Source organism: Rhinatrema bivittatum, chromosome 3 (genome assembly GCF_901001135.1).
Source record: "Rhinatrema bivittatum chromosome 3, aRhiBiv1.1, whole genome shotgun sequence".
Lineage (NCBI taxonomy): Eukaryota > Metazoa > Chordata > Amphibia > Gymnophiona > Rhinatrematidae > Rhinatrema > Rhinatrema bivittatum.
The window spans coordinates 410,871,955-410,893,263 of record NC_042617.1 but is presented as its reverse complement, the minus strand read 5'-3'; the positions used below and the strand labels follow the sequence as shown (position 1 = coordinate 410,893,263).

Sequence of the window (21,309 nt, the reverse complement as noted above, 5' to 3'; positions counted from 1 at the left end):
CCAGAAATGCTAATGGTAGGAGATAGAGGTTTAAAGAAAGCCAGAAATGATGTCAGGGTTGAGGTGGGGTGATAGAATATGTAGGTGAGACAGAGCCAGAGGTGGTGAAAGGAGGCAATGGTGAGAGAGCCAGAGGTAGTAAAGAGGGAATAGAAGAGGGGTGGAGGGGTGAGAGACAGCCAGAGGTGGTGACTGAATAGAGGGATAGGTTTGAGGGAGAGATAGAGAGAGACACACAGGGATGATGGAGGGTGGATATGTGAGAGCTAGAAGGGGGCATTAGGGGAGTGTGATGAGAGATAGCCAGAAAGTGTGATTGGGGGTAGAGATTCGAAGCAGAGATGATGGGGAGTGAGATGGCATGAAAAGGGATCCGTGGGGGTGAGCAAGTCAGAGCAGGGATATTGGGGTGAGGAAGTCCGACTGAAAGGCAGGAGGGTGAGAGAAGGTCAGTGACATAAAATAGTTGAGATGGAGGTGAGTATAAGAGGAAATAGGGGAGATAGAGTCAGTATGGGAAATGGTGAGAGAGCCAGAGAGGGGGCGGCTTTTGGAAGCGAAGGGAGCGAGATAGCAGGAGGCTGATGGCACAAATAACCCAGTGAGGGAGAGCTAAAGGACTGAGGGGGACAATGGATAGGAGAGCTGGGGAAATGTGTTGCAACAGAGAGAACTGGAGAGTCAGAGATGGTGAAAGAAAGATGAGGGGTGAAGTGAAAGAAAGGAGAAGCAAGATCCAGATGTGAGTGGATAGAGCAAAGAAAGAAATGGGGCAAAATGAGATGAAAGGGAAAAAAATGTCAGAGAAAGAGATGGGGAGGAAGTAATGAAGACAGGGGAGAGAAGGAAAGTAAAATGGAAAGAAGAGCCTGGAAAAGAAGTTAGGAGAAGACAGACAAGAAGAAAGCAGAAAAAAGGGGACCAAACCCACCTAGACAAAAAAGTAGAAAAAGAAAATTATTTTCAGTTTAGTGACTGGAATATCTCACTCAGCTGTATGGTGCCTGGAGTAAATTGGATTCTCTGCAAGCTGTGATAGCTTTTATTGGATCAATGCAAATGTTATCCAAAAGGGCCTTTGAGACCATATAAGTCCTGTGTACAAATGTGAATGTCTCTGATGTGACAGCTGAAGAAGGGACGTATGTGGTTTGAAACGTTCATGTATAATATTTGTAGATAATTCTTATACTGATCCAGTGAAAGTTTCAGAATCTGTTAATAATCCCTTGACTGGAATGTAATTTTCAATATTAAGTTATCATCTGTTCTATGTACAATTTGTTTTTTGTTATATGGTGAGATGTGGTGAATAATTAAACAATTTTGTGAAAACAAAGAGTACCTCACCAAGTGGAGCAGAGCTGTTGAGAGCCCCTTGATAAGAAGCTGACAGTACATCACTGATCACATAAGAATTAACCAGTATGATTGTGTCAGACTGGACAGCCTGTGACTGGATTTACAACAGGGAAAGGTCAATAAAGCGTACTGGAGACTGAAAAGGACATGAGCTCACAGTTAAAAGAAGTCTTCTAGAAGAGGTAGTCTTTGAGGGTTCTGAGTTGACAGGAAGTGAGGTCATATTTGAGAAAAACCTTCTGGGACCCAACCCAAGTCACCTGAAGTCAACTGGGAAAGCTTCAGCTGGAATAAAAAACCAAACCACTCCTGGAGAGACAGGGAGGAGGAGGAAAGAAGCTTAGGACATCAGGAAGGATAAGGTCCAGGACAGAGGGTACGAGCCTGAGGGTGAACTACAATGGTAGGATCTCTGTTCACTTGATATTTAGAGGCAGCCAGTTGTTGGGAACCTAGCAAGAGACAGGTTAAAGTGCAGGGACTGAGTTCTGCCATGTAAGCTGGGAATTGTGCCTTTACTTCAATGCCCAACTGTGTTAAGCCAGGAATAAAGTCTGTAACCAGCAGGCAATGACTCTAACTGGAAGCTAGTTGGGAAGTATACACTTGTGATGATAAAAAAAAGCAGGTAAAATAGCAATAATAATATCATAGCAATAACACTTATATATTACATGCTTTACTACCAATGGTATCCAAAGCATGACAAAATAGTTGCATTAAGCCATGCCAAAATACAAAGTCATAAAAAGTACACATAATAAAAACTCTTCTGCTCAATATCAAAATAGAAGTCATAAACATTCATTTAAAATCAAAGTTCACATCCTTTAAAGTCCCTGTCCCTCGGGCTTCTATGGCATCCTTATGGGGTGTACTTTCCTGGTTCTCAAAATGCAACTTCTCTCTGCGGGCCTTTCTCAGTCAAATATTCCCAGAACCACCTAGGCCATCCTGCCCTCTCATACTAGCTGTGAGACTCTGGCATTGCTTTTCTGAGTTTACTTGGTGGAGAACCTGATGGAGACCTCACCATGGGTACTGGCTACAGCTCTGGAGGACAAACGTTTGAAAAGACATTGATAAAAATGGAAGTGATTTGTACCAAAATGGTAGAAGCCTGCAACACAAAGCTTACAGAGCTAAGCTTACGGAATTCAGCATGTACTCACAGGAGGAAAGAAGCAAAAGTAGGGGATATGACTGAAAAATTCAACAAGCAAGTTTCAATTAGGTACAAGAAGGTGTCATTTTCTATAGAAACAGAAATTCAAGGATAAGGACTCATGATATGAAACTGGAGAGAAGAAAGCCCAGAGGAAATATGAGGAAATATTTATTTACTAAGAGAGTGGAATAGCCTATCAGCAGGGGTAATAGTCAGCAAAGCCATGGCAAATTTTAGGCATGTTTGGGACAGATACAGAGGGAAGGTAGTGGTAATTGCAGGGGAAGCATAGAGGTGGGGGTAATACAAAAAAAACCCCCAAAACAGTGGCAGCAGCAGGAATTTGGTATATTCTCCGATTCAACGGGGGTGGTGGCAGGTTCCCTGGCACAGGCAGCATTTCTCAGCTAAGGACAATAAAGGATAAGACGACAGACAAGCTTCTACAGCTGACAACTGGGACGTATCACGAGCTACAGCAGTGCAGGCATGGACCACAAGGCAGCCTAGGTGCAAAGCAGCAATCAAGTCAAAATAATTCAGCTCTGCTGAGAAAGGATTAGAAAATGGGAATGTTAGATGCCAGGATTTGATGCCTCAATCAACTTGAAATTGTGGAGAAAGTGCAAGATTCCCGCTCTCTCTGGATGGTAGAAACTGGGAGCGCTGTGAACAGAGGTGACACTTTTAGTCTTGGCATCACCACTGATGAGCTATTGCCTAGGAAATACAGTGCAAGAGAGACATTATCACTCTTTTTAACTATCAGGATTCATGCCCTAGGGAGACAGTAAACGGGGGCTGAATGTTTTACTGCCACACTCCAGTACCTGAACTGCAAACGTACTGGAAGCTTTGCAAGTTGTGACACTGTTCACTAAACTAATAAGCAATATGTCGTGCATTACCTTTCTAGACCTCACAGGGCCCCTTCAGGAGAAGACCTATGTGAGCCTGAAAGCTCATGCACCACCACAACGTTTTGTTTGCTCCAATAAAATAAAGCAAAACCTACAAAAATTCCAGACTTCTCCCAAACCAACCCAGCTACCAGAAATCTGCACAGTAAAGCTTCCTAAGCACCATAATCTCAAGGTGATGCTCACTCTTTCTTAGTGAAGTCTAGCTTTTGGCTACAACATTTGCCTTATTCCCTCCATCGCTGTGACCCTCATAATTATGAGAATCCCTTTATTTTTTTTACTCCTTTATTTCTTTTCATATATATATATTTTTTTAAATCCACAAGTCATCCTTTACTGTCTTCAGCTATGGTTAGGCCTCAGGTCTTTCTGCTGGCTCTACTGCGGGTTTTTTTGGTTTTTTTTTAGGACCCTCTGGTAGAGGAAGGAATGGAGCTGAAGGTAAGTTATAGGATGGGAAAGCTTTAAGGCAGATAAGACAGGAGGAACTGCAGTCTTTCTCCACAGCAGAAAAACTCTGAAGACAGAGCCTCTGAACTAGAGCTGCAACAACCGCCATCAACCATAGGAAACCAAAAAGACCTAGCAACCGTGTTTCACAGAATTGCTTTTTTTTTCCCCCCTTTTTGAATTTGCTATATTGGGAGCTTCCTGAAATCAAATATTTCATGGTTAAACCCTTTTCTGTAAGTGTATAAAAATAAAATAGAACGCATACTGGTTTTCGGGTTGGTGTGACTTGGACGGAGTGGTAGAAATCTGGTTGAACCCTGCTGCTTTTCTTGATTCTTCGCTTCCTCAGGGAAGGTTGTGACTCTTGCTCACTTCCATGGGCTTCGACCAGTGGCGACCTCTCTTCCACCCGAATGCGGGAGCCCCTTCTCATGTGGCGAGGACTTGCTCTGAAACCCTGGCACACGGAAAACAGAAAAGCCTTGTTTTATTTTGCAACAGAGCAGAGAAAATGCCTGCCATGGCAGGAAGTAACCAAAAGAGACACTTGCTGGGAACACAGATGAGAACACGCCCAGGATAAAGGTTACAATTTAAAAAAAAAAAATACAAGGCTAGGCATTTCAGCTGGGGATGACAAATTATTCCCAGCAGTCACGCCGCATATATAAACTTGCTGTGAATTTACCTAGCACCAGTCATTTACCGAAAAGTAAAGCTGTTAATCTCTAATCCATACACACAATTGTTTTCAAGTGTTATCCAGCTGCATCTTGATCTGGCTTTAGGCAACCAACTTCACTGTAAAACAAAGGTAAATCTTCTGCAGTAACTGGGCACAGAAAGAAAGTGTAATGGATAGTGTGGCACCATCGTGCCCACCATAAATACAAGAGTGCTTGGCTACATCCTCACTGGTGGAATCATTTGATGAGAGGCAAAGCTGAGTTCTCCTTGCTACTATAGAACACATATTTTGGGATGTTTGTAGCCATCTGTAATTACACCAGGGGTAAAAAAAAACAAAAACAGAGAATGAACAGCAGTCTGGATGCCTCTTATTATTAAGCTCACGGCAGGAAAGGCGGGGAGGCAAGCAGATCAACTACCCAGTGCCCCAAAGCCACTGGTGACGATGAGCGATGTCACTGAGGAAGAACTTCAGGGAGCCCCGAGCCCCAGTGTATCTAATGATAACCCTGATCAGGCTATATATATATATATTAAAACTGTTATGCTGTTATGGCCGGATTTTAAATCAGCCACACGCATAGAAGTTGCCACTTATACACACGGCCGCTCGCTGCACGCATTTTAAAAAAGGGCCCAGCCACGCGTGTAAGTGGCGATACGCACATAAGGGCCGGGCCCTGACAAATGGGCAGGCTGGGGGGGGGGGGGGGGGGGATGGGTGGTCCAGGGGGCGGGGCAGGTGCGGGCCGGTATAGCGCCATTCCTCGCTGTCCCGAAGCCTCGCTCGCCAGCCGGCTGCCGGCGCGTGCAAATTACTTCAGGTCGCGGGCCCTGAAGTAACTGAAAGAAAAAAAAGGTTAAAAAAAAAAAGATTTAGAGGGTGGGGAGGAAAGGGGAAGGGAGGTTAGAGTAGGGGGTAGGAAAGTTCCCTCCCAGTCCGCTCCTAAATTGGAGCGGACTGGGAGGGAACCCCGATCTCGTCACAGCGCAAATTTGCAAAATTTTAACCCCCTTGCATGCGCTGCCCGCACATACATGTGCAGATTATAAAATCTGGCGCGTATGTGTGCGCGGCCCACATATTTTATAACATGCGTGCGCCAGTTATAAGATCAGTGCATCCATGTGTGTGCACCGGGTAGCGCAAGCACAGGGACGCGCACCTTTTAAAATCTACCCTTTAATGAATACACATGATACCTATGAGATCAATATTCAAAGGGTTTGTCCACCACCCTTAAGTTATTTGATTTACAGTTTCTTATCCCAGTTAAGAAGACAAGAGACATTTTTCCCCATCAAGAATCAGGGATTTAGATATAAAAAGGGAGTGACCCAGCCTTTATCAATAGATTAACTATTGTTCCCTTGCAAGTCACCGACAAAGTAATATAAATACACCGAAAAAATATAAAAACTTTAGTTTAAGCATCCCTACTCTCTTATCAACTTTAATTAACTAAGAACACAACAATATTAGCATGAAAACAGCAGTCCAGCAGTGAGATGGGGGCTTTCCAGTCTTTTGCACCGAGTGCCACATATATGATTATCCACCAACTAGTGAGAGGCTGCATGTGTGTGAGTGATGAGAAGAGCTCCTGGCTATCAGAGAAAGAGACCTCTGGAGGCTAGAGTGGCAGACCTGAAGGAATTGAGGCAGACATATATAGAGGAGACAAGTGCAAGGTGTAGCATATAGGGAAAAATAACCCTTGCTGTAGTTACACGATGTTAGGTTCCATATTAGAGCTACCACCCAGGAAAAAGATCTAGGCATCATAGTGGACAATACTTTAAAATCGTCGGCTCAGTGTGCTGCAGCAGTCAAAAAAGCAAATAGAATGTTAGGAATTATTAGGAAGGGAATGGTTAATAGAACGGAAAATGTCATAATGCCTCTGTATCGCTCCATGGTGAGACCACACCTTGAATACTGTGTACAATTCTGGTCGCCGCATCTCAAAAAAGATATAGTTGCGATGGAGAAGGTACAGAGAAGGGCAACCAAAATGATAAAGGGGATGGAACAGCTCCCCTATGAGGAAAGGCTGAAGAGGTTAGGGCTGTTCAGCTTGGAGAAGAGACGGCTGAGGGGGGATATGATAGAGGTCTTTAAGATCATGAGAGGTCTTGAACGAGTAGATGTGACTCGGTTATTTACACTTTCGAATAATAGAAGGACTAGGGGGCATTCCATGAAGTTAGCAAGTAACACATTTAAGACTAATCGGAGAAAATTATTTTTCACTCAACGCACAATAAAGCTCTGGAATTTGTTGCCAGAGGAGGTGGTTAGTGCAGTTAGTGTAGCTGGGTTCAAAAAAGGTTTGGATAAGTTCTTGGAGGAGAAGTCCATTAATGGCTATTAGTCAATTATACTTAGGGAATAGCCACTGCTATTAATTGCATCAGTAGCATGGGTTCTTCTTAGAGTTTGGGTAATTGCCAGGTTCTTGTGGCCTGGATTTGCCTCTGTTGGAAACAGGATGCTGGGCTTGATGGACCCTTGGTCTGACCCAGCATGGCAATTTCTTATGTTCTTATGTTCTAAGTCCCAACTCTGTTCTAGTAGCCCCTGTGCTGCCTTGGAGGAGTAAGGTCACCTGGAAGGAGAGCATCACCTTGGTGTAGCGGAAGTGATCCTGTAACTAGGACCTGCTCTTCAGGTGAAGAATCATCTTCTTGCACCAAGTACTTGTGCCCAGGAATGAAAGGTTAGGGCAGCAGCCATAATTGGTGATTCAATCATTAGGAATGCAGCTAGCTGGGAGGTTGGGTAACTGCTGGAGGTGAGGATTGCTTGCTAACTTTCCAGCCTTGTGTAAAGGTGATAGACCTCACGTGTCACCTAGATAGGTTTTTAGACAGTGCTGGGAAGGAGCTGGCTGTCATGGTACATGTGGATAGCAGTGACAAAGGAAAGTGTTGGGGGCAGTTCTGAAAGTCAAATTTAGGCTTTTAGATAGAAAGTTTAAACCCCGAAACTCCAGGGTGGCATTCTCAGAAATGCTCCCTGTTCTATGTTCAGAATCCCAGAGGCAAGCAGATCTATGAAGTCTCAATGTGTGGATGTGGGAAGAGGGCTTTAGGTTTGTTAGGACGAGGGGAGTATTCTGGGGAAGGGGGAGCTTATTCCAAAAAGACCTTAATTAGGATGGACCCAGGCTACTGGCACTAAAAAGGAGAAAGAGCAGCTTTTAAACTAGAATATGGGGGAAAGCTGACAGTCGCTCAGCAGCGCATGGCTCAGAGAGTGGTATTTTCGAAAAATACTAATGAAACAGGAGAATTAGAGCATCCCAGCAGAGAATTTCCAATAAAGGCAAAAGTAGCCCAGCAGCATTTAAGTAAAGAGCAAATTGAATTTAAAGATTCCAAATTATCCTTGTGAGCTGAAAGGAAGGTTGTTATATAGAAACAAAAACAGACCTTGAAATGTCTGAATGGAGATGCCAGAAGCCTAAAAAATAAAATGGGAGAGGTAGAATGTAGAACAGTGTATGAAAAAGGCATCTCAAAGACCTAGTTGAAAGGAGTATAACCAATGGGACAGTGCTATACCAGGATACAAATTATATCACAAGCAGGCCAATACAGTACAGTGCGCTCTGACGGAGCGCACTGTTAACCTGCCCTTGGACGTGCGTTTTCCCTTACCCCTTATTTAGTAAGGGGCGGAAAATGTGCTTCCAACCCGTGGCACCTAATAGCGCCCGCAACATGCATGCTGATGGCCCTATTAGGTATGCCCGCGCGATACAGAAAGTAAAATGTGCAGCCAAGCCGCACATTTTACTTTAAGAAATTAGCGCCTACCCAAAGGTAGGCGCTAGTTTCTGCCGGCACCAGGAAGTGCACAGAAAAACAGTAAAAACTGCTTTTCTGTGCACCCTCCGACTTAATATCATGGCGATATTAAGTTGGAGGTCCCGAAGGGTAAAAAAAGAAAAAACATTTTTAAATGGGCCGGCGGCTGTCGGGCTGAAAACCGGATGCTCAATTTTGCCGGCGTCCAGTTTCCGAGCCCGTGGCTGTCAAACCCGCTGAAAGCCGCCGCTCCGGGTCAAAAGGAGGTGCTAGGGACGCGCTAGTGTCCCTAGCGCCTCCTTTTGCCCATTTCTACCGCACCACCTAATTTAAATACAGAATCGCGCGCACAGGCGATTGGCCTGTGAGCGCGCAGGGAGAGCGGGCATTCGTCCGCTCTCCCACAGACTTTACTGAATCAGCCCGAAGAATGATAGGGAGAATCAAATTGGTCAGGAGGTGGCACCATCTGTTAGGGATAGTATAGAGTTAAACAAGATAAAGATTCTGTAGGAGCCTAAATACACTGTGCAATCTTTAAGGATAGAAATTCTGCTTGTGATGGGAAAGAGTATAGCAGTGAGGGTAGACTACTGTCTACCTGGCCAGAATGAACAGATGAACAATGAAATGGTAACAGATATTATGGAAGCTAACAAATTTGACAGCACAGAATACAGTGGAATCACTGAGTGGAGAGAATCATCTTCCTGGTGGCTGAAGAGAATCAGTAAGTATTGCTTTGGGAAATTTTATAACTTACTAAGATTTCGGGAGAGGTATAAACTATTGGAATATATTCTTTAGTGTTTGTGTGTATGTTTCTTATACAAAGAAAGCCAAAAGGTTGGAAAAAGCTTAGAGTTTGTGTGTGTTTGCCTTTCCCTCCCTCCCACCCACCCCATCTTTTGATTTATAGGCAGGAAACACTTTCACATTAAAAATCAATCAGCCTTTTATCTAAAACACAGGATTGCCCCAGGCCTTATCAAGAGTTTAATTATCCTGTTGCAGATTAATTAGTGAATACACCAATAAATTTAAAAGATTCTTATTTATATTTTGCTTCTCCCTTAGCAACTTAAAATTAACTAAGAACTCAACAAAATTTAAGATGAAAGCAGCAATCCAGCAGCAAGAAGGGGGCCTTCCAGTCTTCTGCATTGAATATCACAAGAATGACTTTTTACCTGCTGATGAGAAGCTGTATGTGTGCAAAGAGCTCCTGGCTCTCAGTGAACAAGTCCAATCTCTGGAGGCTAGAGTGGCAAACCTGGAGGAGTTGAAGCAGACAGAAGTATATAGATGAGATCTTCAGGGCCATAGTAGCCAAGTCCCAACTCCAGTCTGGCAGCTCCATTGCTGCTTTGGAGGAGGAAGGTAACCTAGTCAGATAGCATCTACCTGGCGCAGCAGAAAATGATCCTGTAGCAAGAAGCTGCTCTCCAGGTAATGCATTGTCCTCTCGCACATCACAGTTGGGGATTCGATTATTAGGAATGTAGATTATTAGGAATATAGATGAGGGTGGCTGGTGAGAGTGTGGATTGCCTGGTAACATGACTACCCGGTGCGAAGGTGGCGGGCCCCACACAACACCTAGATACGATTTTAGACAGTGCCGGCTGTCATAGTACTTGTGGGCACCAACAACATAGGAAAATGTGGGAGGGAGGCTCTGGAAGCCAAATTTAGGTTCTTAGGTAGAAAGCTGAAATCCAGAACTTCCAAGGTAGCATTCTCTGACATGTTCCCTGTTCCACGCACAGGTCCCCAGAGGCAGGCAGAGCTCCGGAGTCTCAATGCATGGATGAGACAATGGTGCAAGGAAGAGGGATTCAGTTTTTTAAAGGTATTGGGGAGCCTTTTGGGAAAGGGGGAGTCTTTTCTGAAGGGACGGGCTCCACCTTAACCAGGGTGGAACCAGGCTGCTGGCGCTAACCTTTAAAAAGGAGATAGAACAGATTATAAACTAAAACAAAGGGGAAAACCGACAGTCACTCAGCAGCGCATGGTTCCGAGGAAGGTATCTTTGATGGATACTATGAAACAGTAGAGGTTAGGGCATCCCAAAAGAGAGATTTCAATAAAAGGAAAAGTAGTCCATGTGCCTATAAGTAAAGAATCACCTGAAATAAAAGATTCCAAATTATCCCTGTCAACTTTAAAGCAGAATTTTAATACAAACAAAAAACACACTTTAAAGTGTTTGTATGCCAATGCCATAAGTCTATGAAATAAGATGGGAGAATTAGAATGTATAGCAGTGAATGCTGACAAAGACTTAATTGCCATCTTGGTGGTGGGAAGGAGGATAACCAATGGGACAGTGCTATACCAGGGTACAAATTATATCACAATGATAGGAGCAACTTGGTGAAGGGGGGGTAGGGTTGGTGCTTTATGTCCGGGATGGCATAGAGTCCAACAGTATAAAGATCCTGCAAGAGCCTAAATGCACAATTGAATCTTTATGGGTAGAAATCCCTTGTGAATTGAGGAAGAGTATAATTATCAATAAGAATATGCTAAAGTCCACCTGGCCAAAATGATGAGATGGATGATGAATTAATGTCAGGAAGGAGGACAGTAAGTAAATCCATGGCTCTAGCACTAAACTTTCAAAAGGGAAACTTTGATAAAATGAGAAAAATAGTTAAAAAAAATAACTGAAAGTTGCAGCTATAAAGGTTAGAGTGTGTAACAGGCATGGATATTGTAAAAAAAATACCATCTTAGAAACACAGTCCAGATATATTCCCCACACTTAAGAAAGGTGGAAGTAAAGCCAAACAATTGCTGGCATGGATAAAGGTGAGGTGAAGAGGCTATTTTAGCCAAAAGATCTTCCTTCAAAAATTGGAAAAAAGGATCCATCTGAAGAAAATAGGAAAAAACATAAGCATTGACCAAGTTAAATATAAAACAATGATATGAAAGGCTGAAAGAGAATTTGAAAAGAAGTTGGCAAAAACTCATAATAAAAACTTTTAAAATATGTCTTGAAGCAAGAAGCCTGTGAGTGACTGGCTGGACTGTAAGATGATTGAGGGTTATATGGGCACTTAGGGAAGATAAGACCGTCATGGAAATGTTGGGTTCGTGGACCCTTGGGCCGGTCGGGACCGGAAGATGGAGTACTGCGAGGTAGTAGCAGTAGCCCCGACCGGGAGGCGGCAAGGACGGAGAAGTGGCTGGCCCGAGGAAGGCCCTGGAAAGCCCTTTGCGACCAAGGGCTAGGCAAGGGAGAGGAAGACGGATGGAGCTGACACAGTGGTGAGGAAGTCTTCGCCCTGGAAGCCGAGCCTCCCCCGAGAGGAGCTCGTAGGAGTTCGGCCGCTGGGACTTAGGAGATTCACCCTGGAAGCCGGAGTTTCCCCAGGAGGAGCCCGTAGGAACCCGGCCGCTGGGACTTAGGAGAGCCCGCGGGGGCAGAGTCAGACGGGATCCGCGGTCGAGTGCCGGAGGGCGTTGCTCACCAGTCCAGAGTCAAGTGCCAGAGAGTCGCCGCTTGCCAGTCCAGAGTCGAGTGCCAGTGGAATCGCCGCTTGCCAGTCCAGAGTCGAGAGCCAGGGAATCGTCGTAAGCCAGTCCAGAGTCAGAAGCCGAGGAGTCGTCGTAAGCCAGATCAGGATCAGGAGCCAGAGGGTCGTCGTAAGCCAGTCCGGGATCAGGAATCAGGAAACCAAGGAAGCACAGGATGCAGCAACTAAAGACAGGAAACCTGGAACCTCGTTGCAAGGCAAGGAAGGTATCTCGATGCAGGGTTTAAATACCCTGAGCGTCTGACGTCATCCTGGGGGCAGTGCAGAGGTTTCCCGCGCTGGCCCCTTTAAGAGCTGGGGCCTGTCGCGCCACGCGCGGCTAGGGGGCGGGGGCCTAGCCGCGGAGAACGCCGGCAACCAGCGCGCGTGGGAGCGCCGCTCCTGGGCCTGCACGGCCCGAAAACGCGGCGGAACCCGGAGGGGCACCGCGCCGGGGTGAGTGGCGGTCCCGGGGACGGCCCGGGATCCGCAACAGGAAAGACCTAAACAAATTCTTTGCTTCGGTGTTATGGATGAGGATGTTAGGGAAATACCTGTTCCGGAGACAGTTTTCAAGGGTGACGATTCAGATGAACTGAACCAAATCACAGTGAACCTGGAAGATGTAGTAGGCCAGATCGACAAAGGAGTGGTAAATCACCTAAACCAGATGGTATATACCCCAGGGTTCTGAAAGAACTAAAAAATGAAATTTCTGACTTATTACAAGTAATTAGTAACCTGTCATTAAAATCATCTGTTGTACATGAAGACTGGAAGGTGGCCATTGTAACCCTGATATTTAAAAAGGGCTCCATAAGTGATCCGGGAAACTATATACCAGTGAGCCTGACCAGTGCCATGAAAAATCGTAGAAACCATTATAAAGAATTAAATCACAGAACATTTAGATGGACATGGTTCAATGGGACACTGCCAGCATGGATTTACCCAAGGGAAGTCTTCCCTCACAAATCTGCTACTTTTTTTGAAGGAGCGAATAAACATATGGATAAAGATGAACCGGTAGAAGTGGTGTATTTGGATTTCTAGAAGACATTTGACAAAGTCCCTCATGAGAGGCTTCTAAGAAAACTAGAAAGTCATGGAATAGGAGGCAACGTCCTTTTGTGGATTGAAAACTGGTTAAAAGACAGGAAACAGAGATTAAGATTAAATGGTTCTTTTCACAGTGAAAAAGTTAAACAGTGGAGTGCCTCAGGAATCTGTACTTGGACCTGTGCTTTTTAATATATTTATAAATGATCTGTAAAGGAGTACAATGAGTGAGGTGAGCAAATTTGCAGATGATACAAAATTATTCAGAGTAATTAAATCACAAGCGGATTGTGATAAATTGTAGGTGGACCTTGTGAGACTGGAAGTTTGGGCGTCCAAATGGCAGATGAAATTTAATGTGGACAAGTGCAAGGTGATGCATTATAGGGAAAAATAACTCTTGCTGTAGTTACATGATGTTAGGTTCCATATTAGGAGCTACCACCCAGGAAAAAGATCTAGGCATCATAGTGGATAATACATTGAAATCGTCAGTTCAGTGTGCTGTGGCGGTCAAAAAAGCCAAGAGAATGTTAGAACTTATTAGGAAGGGAATGGCGAATAAAACGGTGGATGCCATAATGCCTCTGTATCGCTCCATGGTGAGACCACACCTTGAATGCTGTGTGCAATTCTAGTCACTGCATCTCAAAAAAGATAAACTGCACTGGAGAAAGTACAGAGAAGGGCGACCAAAATAATAAAAGGCATGGAACGGCTTCCCTATGAGAAAAGGCTAAAGAGGTTAGGGCTGTTTAGCTTGGAGAAGAGATAGCTAATGGGGGATTTACTTGAACAGGTAAATGTGAATTAGTTATTTACTCTAGGGGGCACTCCATGAAGTTAACAAATAGCACATTTAAAGCAAATCAGAGAAAATTATTTTTTACTCAATGCAAAGTTAAGATCTGGAATTTATTGCCAGAGGATGTTATTAAGGCAATCCAAGTCACAAGTACCTAGATACAGGGGTTGATGGATCCTTGATCTGACCCAGTATGGCATATCTTGTGTTCTTATGTTGAATATTAACTGGGTAAAAGTCACATTAGGATATGTTAAGGAGGTGAAATTTCTAGATGAAATAAATGACCGATGACAGGGTGAACTATTTTAAACCTAATTCTTAGTGGCATGCAGGATTTGGTGTGAGAGCTAATGGTGGTATGGCTGCTTGGCAACATTGATCATAACGCAATCAGATTTGACATAATAACTGGAGGAAGGACATTAAGGAAAACTGCTCTAGCATTTAACTTTCTGAAGGGAGATTTTGATAAAATGGTGAAAATAGAAAAAAAACTAAAAGTTGCAGCTGCAAAGATTAAGAGTTTACATAAGGCATGAACATTGTTTAAAAATACCATCTTGGAAGTCCAGACCAGATGTATTCCATACATTAAAAAAAGGTGGGTGGAAGGCCAGATGACTGCCAGCATGCTTAAAAGGTGAGGTGAAAGAAGCTGTTTTAGCCAAAAGAACTTCTTTCAAAAAATGGAATGAGGATTCTGTTATGGTCGTGGACCCTTAGGTCAGCTGAGACTGCAGATGTTGCACTGTGGGGGCCCACAGTGAGTGTCACAGCCAGGAGGCGGCGCTGACGAGAGACTCTGGAGAAGACTTCACCACTGGAAGTCCGAGGTCCCCCCAGGAGAAGCCCGTAGGGACCCGGACCTCTTGGACTTAGGTGGGACCCTCTGCGACCAAGGATCCAGGAAGCAGTCGAAAAGATGGTCGATGAGGATGGTAGAGCCCAGGAGATTGGAAGAGTCTTCACTCTCGGAAGCCCGTGGCTCCCCCAGGAGGAGCCCATGAGAGCCTGAGCCACTCGAACTTAGGAGAATCCCCTGGGCCAGCAAGAACCGGATACCTGAAGAGGCGGAGGGAACAGAAGTCGGAGTCCAGGAACGAAGCAGGTTCAGAAGCCAAAAGTCAGAGGTCCAAAGTCAAAGCCAGAGGTGGAAGCTGGAAACAGAGTCGTGAACGGAGCCGGGTCAGAAGCCAGTGTTGTGTCCGATGCCCTCTCTCCGCCCTCCTTACCTCTCTGGCGCCTCCCTCTCCGTCCACGGGAAGACTGGCTACCGCGGCGTTCTTCTGCCACTTGTCCTCGGGCGTTCCCGGACCGGCTTAATGCTGCAATCACCATGTTTCCTGGAGGCCTAGGGGCGCGCATGCGGCGCGGCCCCGATGAAGTACCGGCATTGGCGGCGAACCTCGGGGACGTCCCCCCGAAGATGACGTCACCCGCGACGGATATATAAGGTCTTAGAATTTGCTAACACATGGAGTTAGCAAGGGTTACTCTACCTAAGCTACTCTGCCTCCTTGGACTTACTAGGGGTACCCACTCCTCAGGGGCCTTGCTCTCTCCTTTGTTTTTCAGGTGACAGTCTGGAACCGGTACTCGCTCCTCGAGGACCCTCTTTCCCAGACTTACTCGGTACTCTCTTCTGCCTGGAAGTCATCACTGCCAACTACATCAGTGAGTTACCATTGCTCTCTCAGAGCTTTCCCTGGAACCAGTAAATCGCTCCTCAAGGGCCTATACTTTCCAGTCTCCTGGGCTTCATTGGGAACATTCTGAGATACATCTGCATACCCCTGCCTACTCACTATATCTCAGTTTCTCTCAGCTCAGCCTCAGGGATCGCTGTTCCAGTATCTGAGGGACTACAGCCCAGCCGGGCTTGCCAGCTACCTACTGCCATCTCCGGTGGTTCAGTATACTGTGTAATAAAGGAAACTAGTGTGTGTTTGGCTCCCTAACTCTGAGCCTGACCGGTGGTCCCTCTCGGGATCATTCCCCCGGGGGCGTGGTAATCTGCCACTGGTCCAAGGATCCACCCTCAACTCTCAATATAACTACAGATCCCGAACGATTGCTTAACTACTATCTGATTGTTCCTCCCATCAGGCATCAGATCAATAACAGATTGCTAACTCCCTAGCAGATCAATAACAGCCAGAAGTCCAAACCAAAACCAGGAGCGGGAGCGAAGACGAAGTCAATGGACGAAGCCGGGGTCGGAAACCCAGAAGTCAGAAGTCCAAACCAAACCGGGAGCGAAGACGAAGTCAATGGATGAAGCCCGGGTCGGAAGGACAGAAGTACGAAGAGACGATCCAAGATCCAACGCAGCAGCAACTAGCAACTCAGGGGACTGAGTGAACCTCGTTGCAAGGCGAGGCATGTCAGTGACTGCCGGGTTTATATAACCCGGCAGCGTCTGATGGTCAGTGGGAGGCTGTGCCCTGGAGGTTTCCCGGGCCTCGTCCCCTTTAAGACTGAAGCCCCACGCGGCGGTGGCGCGCCTAGGAGGGCTGGGGCCCAGCCGCAGAATTCGTAGCAGCGGTCTCTTCTCGCAGGGAAAGCGCCGCGGTAGGGTCTGGTGTGTTTCGGAGCCTTTGGGGCCGAGAGTGGAGGGACTCCCATGGGCCGGCCCCCGGCTGGGAGGTGAGGTGGAGGTCCCAGGGCACGGCCCGGGACTGTAACAAGATTCAACTGACGAAAATGCAAAAAACATCGGGATAAGGGTGCGTCAAAAGAGGCATAAACTCAAAATCTTTTTCAAATATGGTCCAAAGGAGTCTCAGGTAAGCTTCTGAGGGGAAGGGTCGGGTTGGGACGATTAATGATTAAAGGCTTATGTGGGAAATTAGGGAGGCGCCAAGTTGGCCATAGTAGTAGGAGAGGTTAAATTAATTATTGCTTCGGTGTTTACTGAGGAGGATGTGGGGAGATACCTGTGCAGAAATGGTATTTAATGGTGATGATTCAGAAGAACTAAAACAAATCACAGTGAACCGGAAGATGTAATGGCCAGATTGACAAACTAGAGTAGCAATCACCCTGGACCAGATGGTATACACTACAGAATTCTGAAGGAATGAAAAAATGAAATTACAGACATATTACTAGTAATTTGTAACCCAATAAAAATCATCTATTGTACCTGAAGACTGGAGGGTGGCCAATGTAATGCTGAACTTTCAAAAGGGCTCCAGGGGTGAGCCAGGAAAGTATAGACTAGTGAGCCTGATTTTAGTGCCTGAAAAAAATCAAAGAAATGATTCCCAGGGCACAGTTTTACTTCATCTGGGCAGCGCTGAATATCAGCAGTGCCCGAACACAATTAGCTGGGTAAATTATCCAGTTAACTTTATCTGGATAACATTGTCCAGATGAATAACTCTACTCAGATAAACTTTCCTGCTTACTGGCTTGCATATTAAGGACTTCCATGTTCCTAAGTCTGTAAAAGGTTTGTGGTATACAACATTTTGTACACAAAGACAAATCTCCACAGGACAGATCTGAATATTTCCCAAGCCAACCTGAATATCTTTTTTTTTTCATGCAGCACAAGAGAAAATTATACAAGTCAAATAGACTTGTATAATTTTCTTGAGATATTTGACTTTGCATACAGATCAAGAATTTTGCAAAATGGAGGCCCATGAAACTCTTCTTTCCATAAAAATAGTGAATTGAAGATAACTATTCTGCAATAGCATGCTATTCTAAACATCTCCCCCCACCTGCCCTTCGCAGAGGTCACCTTCAGGTGTTGCAGGGTTGGGAAAAACTGAAAATTTTTTATTAAATTTGTGGGAACTCTTCATTTGTTTCGGGGGGTCCACAATGAAACAAAAATTGTTTTTGAAAATAGATGGGTAAAATTGCATTTTACCCATTTATTTTCTAAAGAATGAACAGCCCTTTTAAAAATACAGTAGCATATCTCAAAATACAAACTATCAATCAGTTCACAAAGTATGGGGTCTGATAAGAGGAGACGTGCTAGGAGTTCCTGCCATGACGTGTACAAAGGTGGCTCATGCGCACACGCGATTAGGTAATTCCTGAAGCAGTCAGCTGCGCCCACGCCAACCCGAGAATGCCAGGCTGGTCGGCGGTGGTTGCCGGAGACCACCATTCTTCCAAGAGATGACAAGACAGCAAAGAAAGAGGTGAGCATAAGTGGTCGCAGCCGTCTGCGACCACTTAATCTTCAGCTGTCCGTCATTTTTCTTTTCAGCTGCTTTTGGTAGCTAGAGCCAAGCAAGCTGAAGCAGAGCTGTGTTAGTTCTTGAGCTGTTGGTTATTTGGCGCAATCTGTCAGGATCTGACTGGGATGTACACGGTCATGAGATAATACCATATACCTTATGTGGCAAACTCAAGCTCAGACACCCTCCCAACAGAGCTTTAATCAAAGGAGCATGCAGCATACATAACAGGATCCTGGGTTACATTATGCAGGAGCAACAAAGCATACAGGATAAGTTTCTCACACGGCAAACAAGGTTTAAATTCAGAACAGCTCAAAGAGGATTCAAAATAACACTTCAGACCCAGAACCAGGGATTCATGGATTTCTTGTGCCAGCAGAGACTCTGCTGGCTCAGAATGTGCTCCCAGAGATGGGCCTCTCTTTAGACCAGTGAAGGCTTCACTAGGTCTGAGTACCAGAAGGGTAGGTGTAATACGTCTCTTAGATCTCCACAGCTAATATGGCTCTCCCTGTCAAACCCTACCCACTACTCTCATTGCTGCCAGTTCTAACCGATATTTCTTACATTAGTCCTGGCAGGTACTCATTTAAGAAATTCTGTCCCTCTCTAGGTGTTGGCCAGGGGCCTCATTTGCATCCCCTTAAGAAAGTATCTCTGAAAGTGTTGCGACCGGCGGTCTATGACGGCTTCGCCCCGCCTACCTCTCACTACTTGCGGCTCCTCCCGCTCACCTTGGACTACTGGCTGCCACGACGTCTGTTTGCCGTCCTCTCCTGCGTCCCCGGACCGGCTTTGGTGCTGCCTCCCGCCACCCTCATCTTTATTTCCATGTTGGAGCAAACTTCAGGGGCGTCCCCCTGATATGATGTCACGCTGCCCGGATATTTAAGCCTACAGTATTTGCTAGCTCATCGAGTTAGCAACGGTACCTCTACGGATGGGATTCGCTCTCCGTACTGAAGCTGCTCTGCCACTCCAGCGCTATCTGGTACCTGCTCCTCGGGGGCCTCTTTTGCTTCTTTCGATGCTATCAGGAAACCGGTACTCGCTCCTTGAGGGCCCATGTTCCCTGAGTCGCTGCCTGCATCTTCAAACCTTTCTACTTGGAGCACTTCACTAACAGTTTCCATCTGTGAGTACAACTACCATCTATTCCACAGTACTGCTTCCCTGGAACCCAGGTACTCGCTCCTCGAGGGCCTGCTCTCCCTATCTCGGAGCTTCTCCTAATTCTACCTGGGACTCTGAATGCTTCTTATTGTGTACTCATAACTCTCAGTCTCTTTCCACTACAGCACAGCCTAGCAGAGGATTTGCTGTTCCAGCGTCCTGTGGGATACTTGCCCAGCCGGGCTCAACATCTACTACTCACTACTGCCACCTCTGGTGGTTTCCAAAACTGTTTAATAAAAGATTCAAATCTGTGTTTGTGTGTCCAGAGTCTAGCCTGACACTGTGGTCCATCACGGGACTGCCCCCCGTGGGCATGGTCAGCTGCCACAGTGTCCAAGGATCCACCCAAACATCAATAACCATAACAGAAAGATGTATGTTACTTCACAAATTGAGAAAATCATGTGTGTATTGTTTAATGCTCTCTCTGTTCCAAATACCTTGAATATTCATAATTTTATTATGGTAATAAAAGTAGATTTTTTTTTGTAATTACTAAGAATTGGTTACCAATGGATAGAAAGATGGCATTGTCTCAACTCTGTCCATTAGGATATCAGCCATTTTTCCAATCTTGAAGTGGTAATTGAGGGAAAGAGGTTAAAGTACTGGTGTCACTCTGAGTGGTAGTGAGCTCTTGGGCAGCTATTAAGGTGTTAAGGCCTATCTTTGAGAAACGTTCCACTGTTGCCCAGATGGTGTTGTTTCCTCCTGAAAGTGGTAAGTCTACCACAATGTCTGTAGCAATGTGAGTCCAGGGCTCGGCTGGCACTGGCAGCGGTTGGAGAAGGCCCCAAGGACATCCGGGCGTCACTTTCTGTCTAGCGCAATTGGTACATGAGGCAATGTAGGAGAACGTGTCTTCCTTCATGGTGGGCCTCCAGTAGTACCTCTGTAATTTTGCTAGGGTTCTGCGTTGACCAGGGTGTCCAGCCAGTTTAGAGTCGTGAGCCCATGCTAACAGCTTTTTCCTTTGGTTCTGGGGTACAATGGTCTTACCCGCAGGTACAGGGTGAGTAGCTGACAAGATAACTTTCTTCGGGTCAATGATATGTTGAGGTTCCTCTGGTACATCCTCGGAGAGGAATGAGCGAGATAGGGCATCTGGCTCTGACGTTCTTATCTCCAGGGCAGTATTTCAGCACAAAGTCAAACCTGTTAAAGAATAGGGACCATCTCGCCTGCCTATGGTTTAGGCGTTAAGCGTGGCGGAGGTACTCCAGGTTCTTGTGATCCGTGAAGACTGTGATCTGATGTTGTGCACCTTCAAGCCAGGGTCGCCATTCTTCGAATGTCATCTTTATAGCCAGTAATTCTTTATCTCCTATGCAGTAGTTCTTCTCCGCTGGCGAGAAACGACGGGAGAAAAAAGAGCATGGGTGTGGAGTCTTGGAATCACCAGACTGGCTTAACATGGCTCCTATGCCCACGTCAGAGGCATCGACTTCTAGGATGAAGGGCCGCTCCTTGGGGGCACTTCTTCTTTCAGGTGCCTTCCTGGGATCAGGTACTTGCTCCTCGAGGGCCTGCTCTCCCTGCCTCGGTGCCTGGTACCATCTACTTCTGCCTGGTGAGAACCTTCTACATTCAGCTACCATCTAGTGCAGCGGTTCTCAACTGGTGTGTCGCGACACACCAGTGTGTCGCCAAGAACACGTAGGTGTGTCGCCACACTTCCCGGTCCTCCGCTGACCCAGCTGTTCCCCCTACCCAAGCGAAATAGGTCCTCCGCCCGGGCTTAAAATTCTAATAGCCCGGGCGGAACGCGGCAGGACAGCTGGAGTCAGCGGCACCAGCACGCTCTCTTCTTCCCGTCCCCCGCGGCCCGGAAGAGGAAGTGGTGAGCAGCAGGTGCGTGCACGGGAAGAAGAGACCATGCTAGTGCGCTCGGCATCGGCCCGAAGGAAAGAAGAGAGGCACGGCCTGAAGAATGTGCAGCGCGGCTCGGAGTAAACTGAAGAAGAACATCAACCCCCGCAGTCAATGGGACTCCTTTCCCCATGAGGGCTGAAAACGAAGGAGGTTGCTGCTGCCTTTAGGTTAGGAGGAGGCTGCTGCTGCCACTAGTTCGGAGGAGGGGAGGAGTGAGTGAATGAGCAAGCATGTGTGTTTGAGAATCTGTGTGTGT

General features: G+C 46.0%; 1 protein-coding gene across 1 annotated transcript in view; it reads right to left on the bottom strand.

The window, feature by feature from the left end:
• The window catches only part of DST (dystonin), a 925,809-nt gene that overhangs the window by 854,309 nt on the left and 50,191 nt on the right, over positions 1–21,309 (bottom strand). Inside the window, 1 exon segment of the mRNA XM_029595689.1 lies at positions 4,172–4,363. Within this exon segment, the coding sequence (XP_029451549.1) occupies positions 4,172–4,363 (192 nt within the window).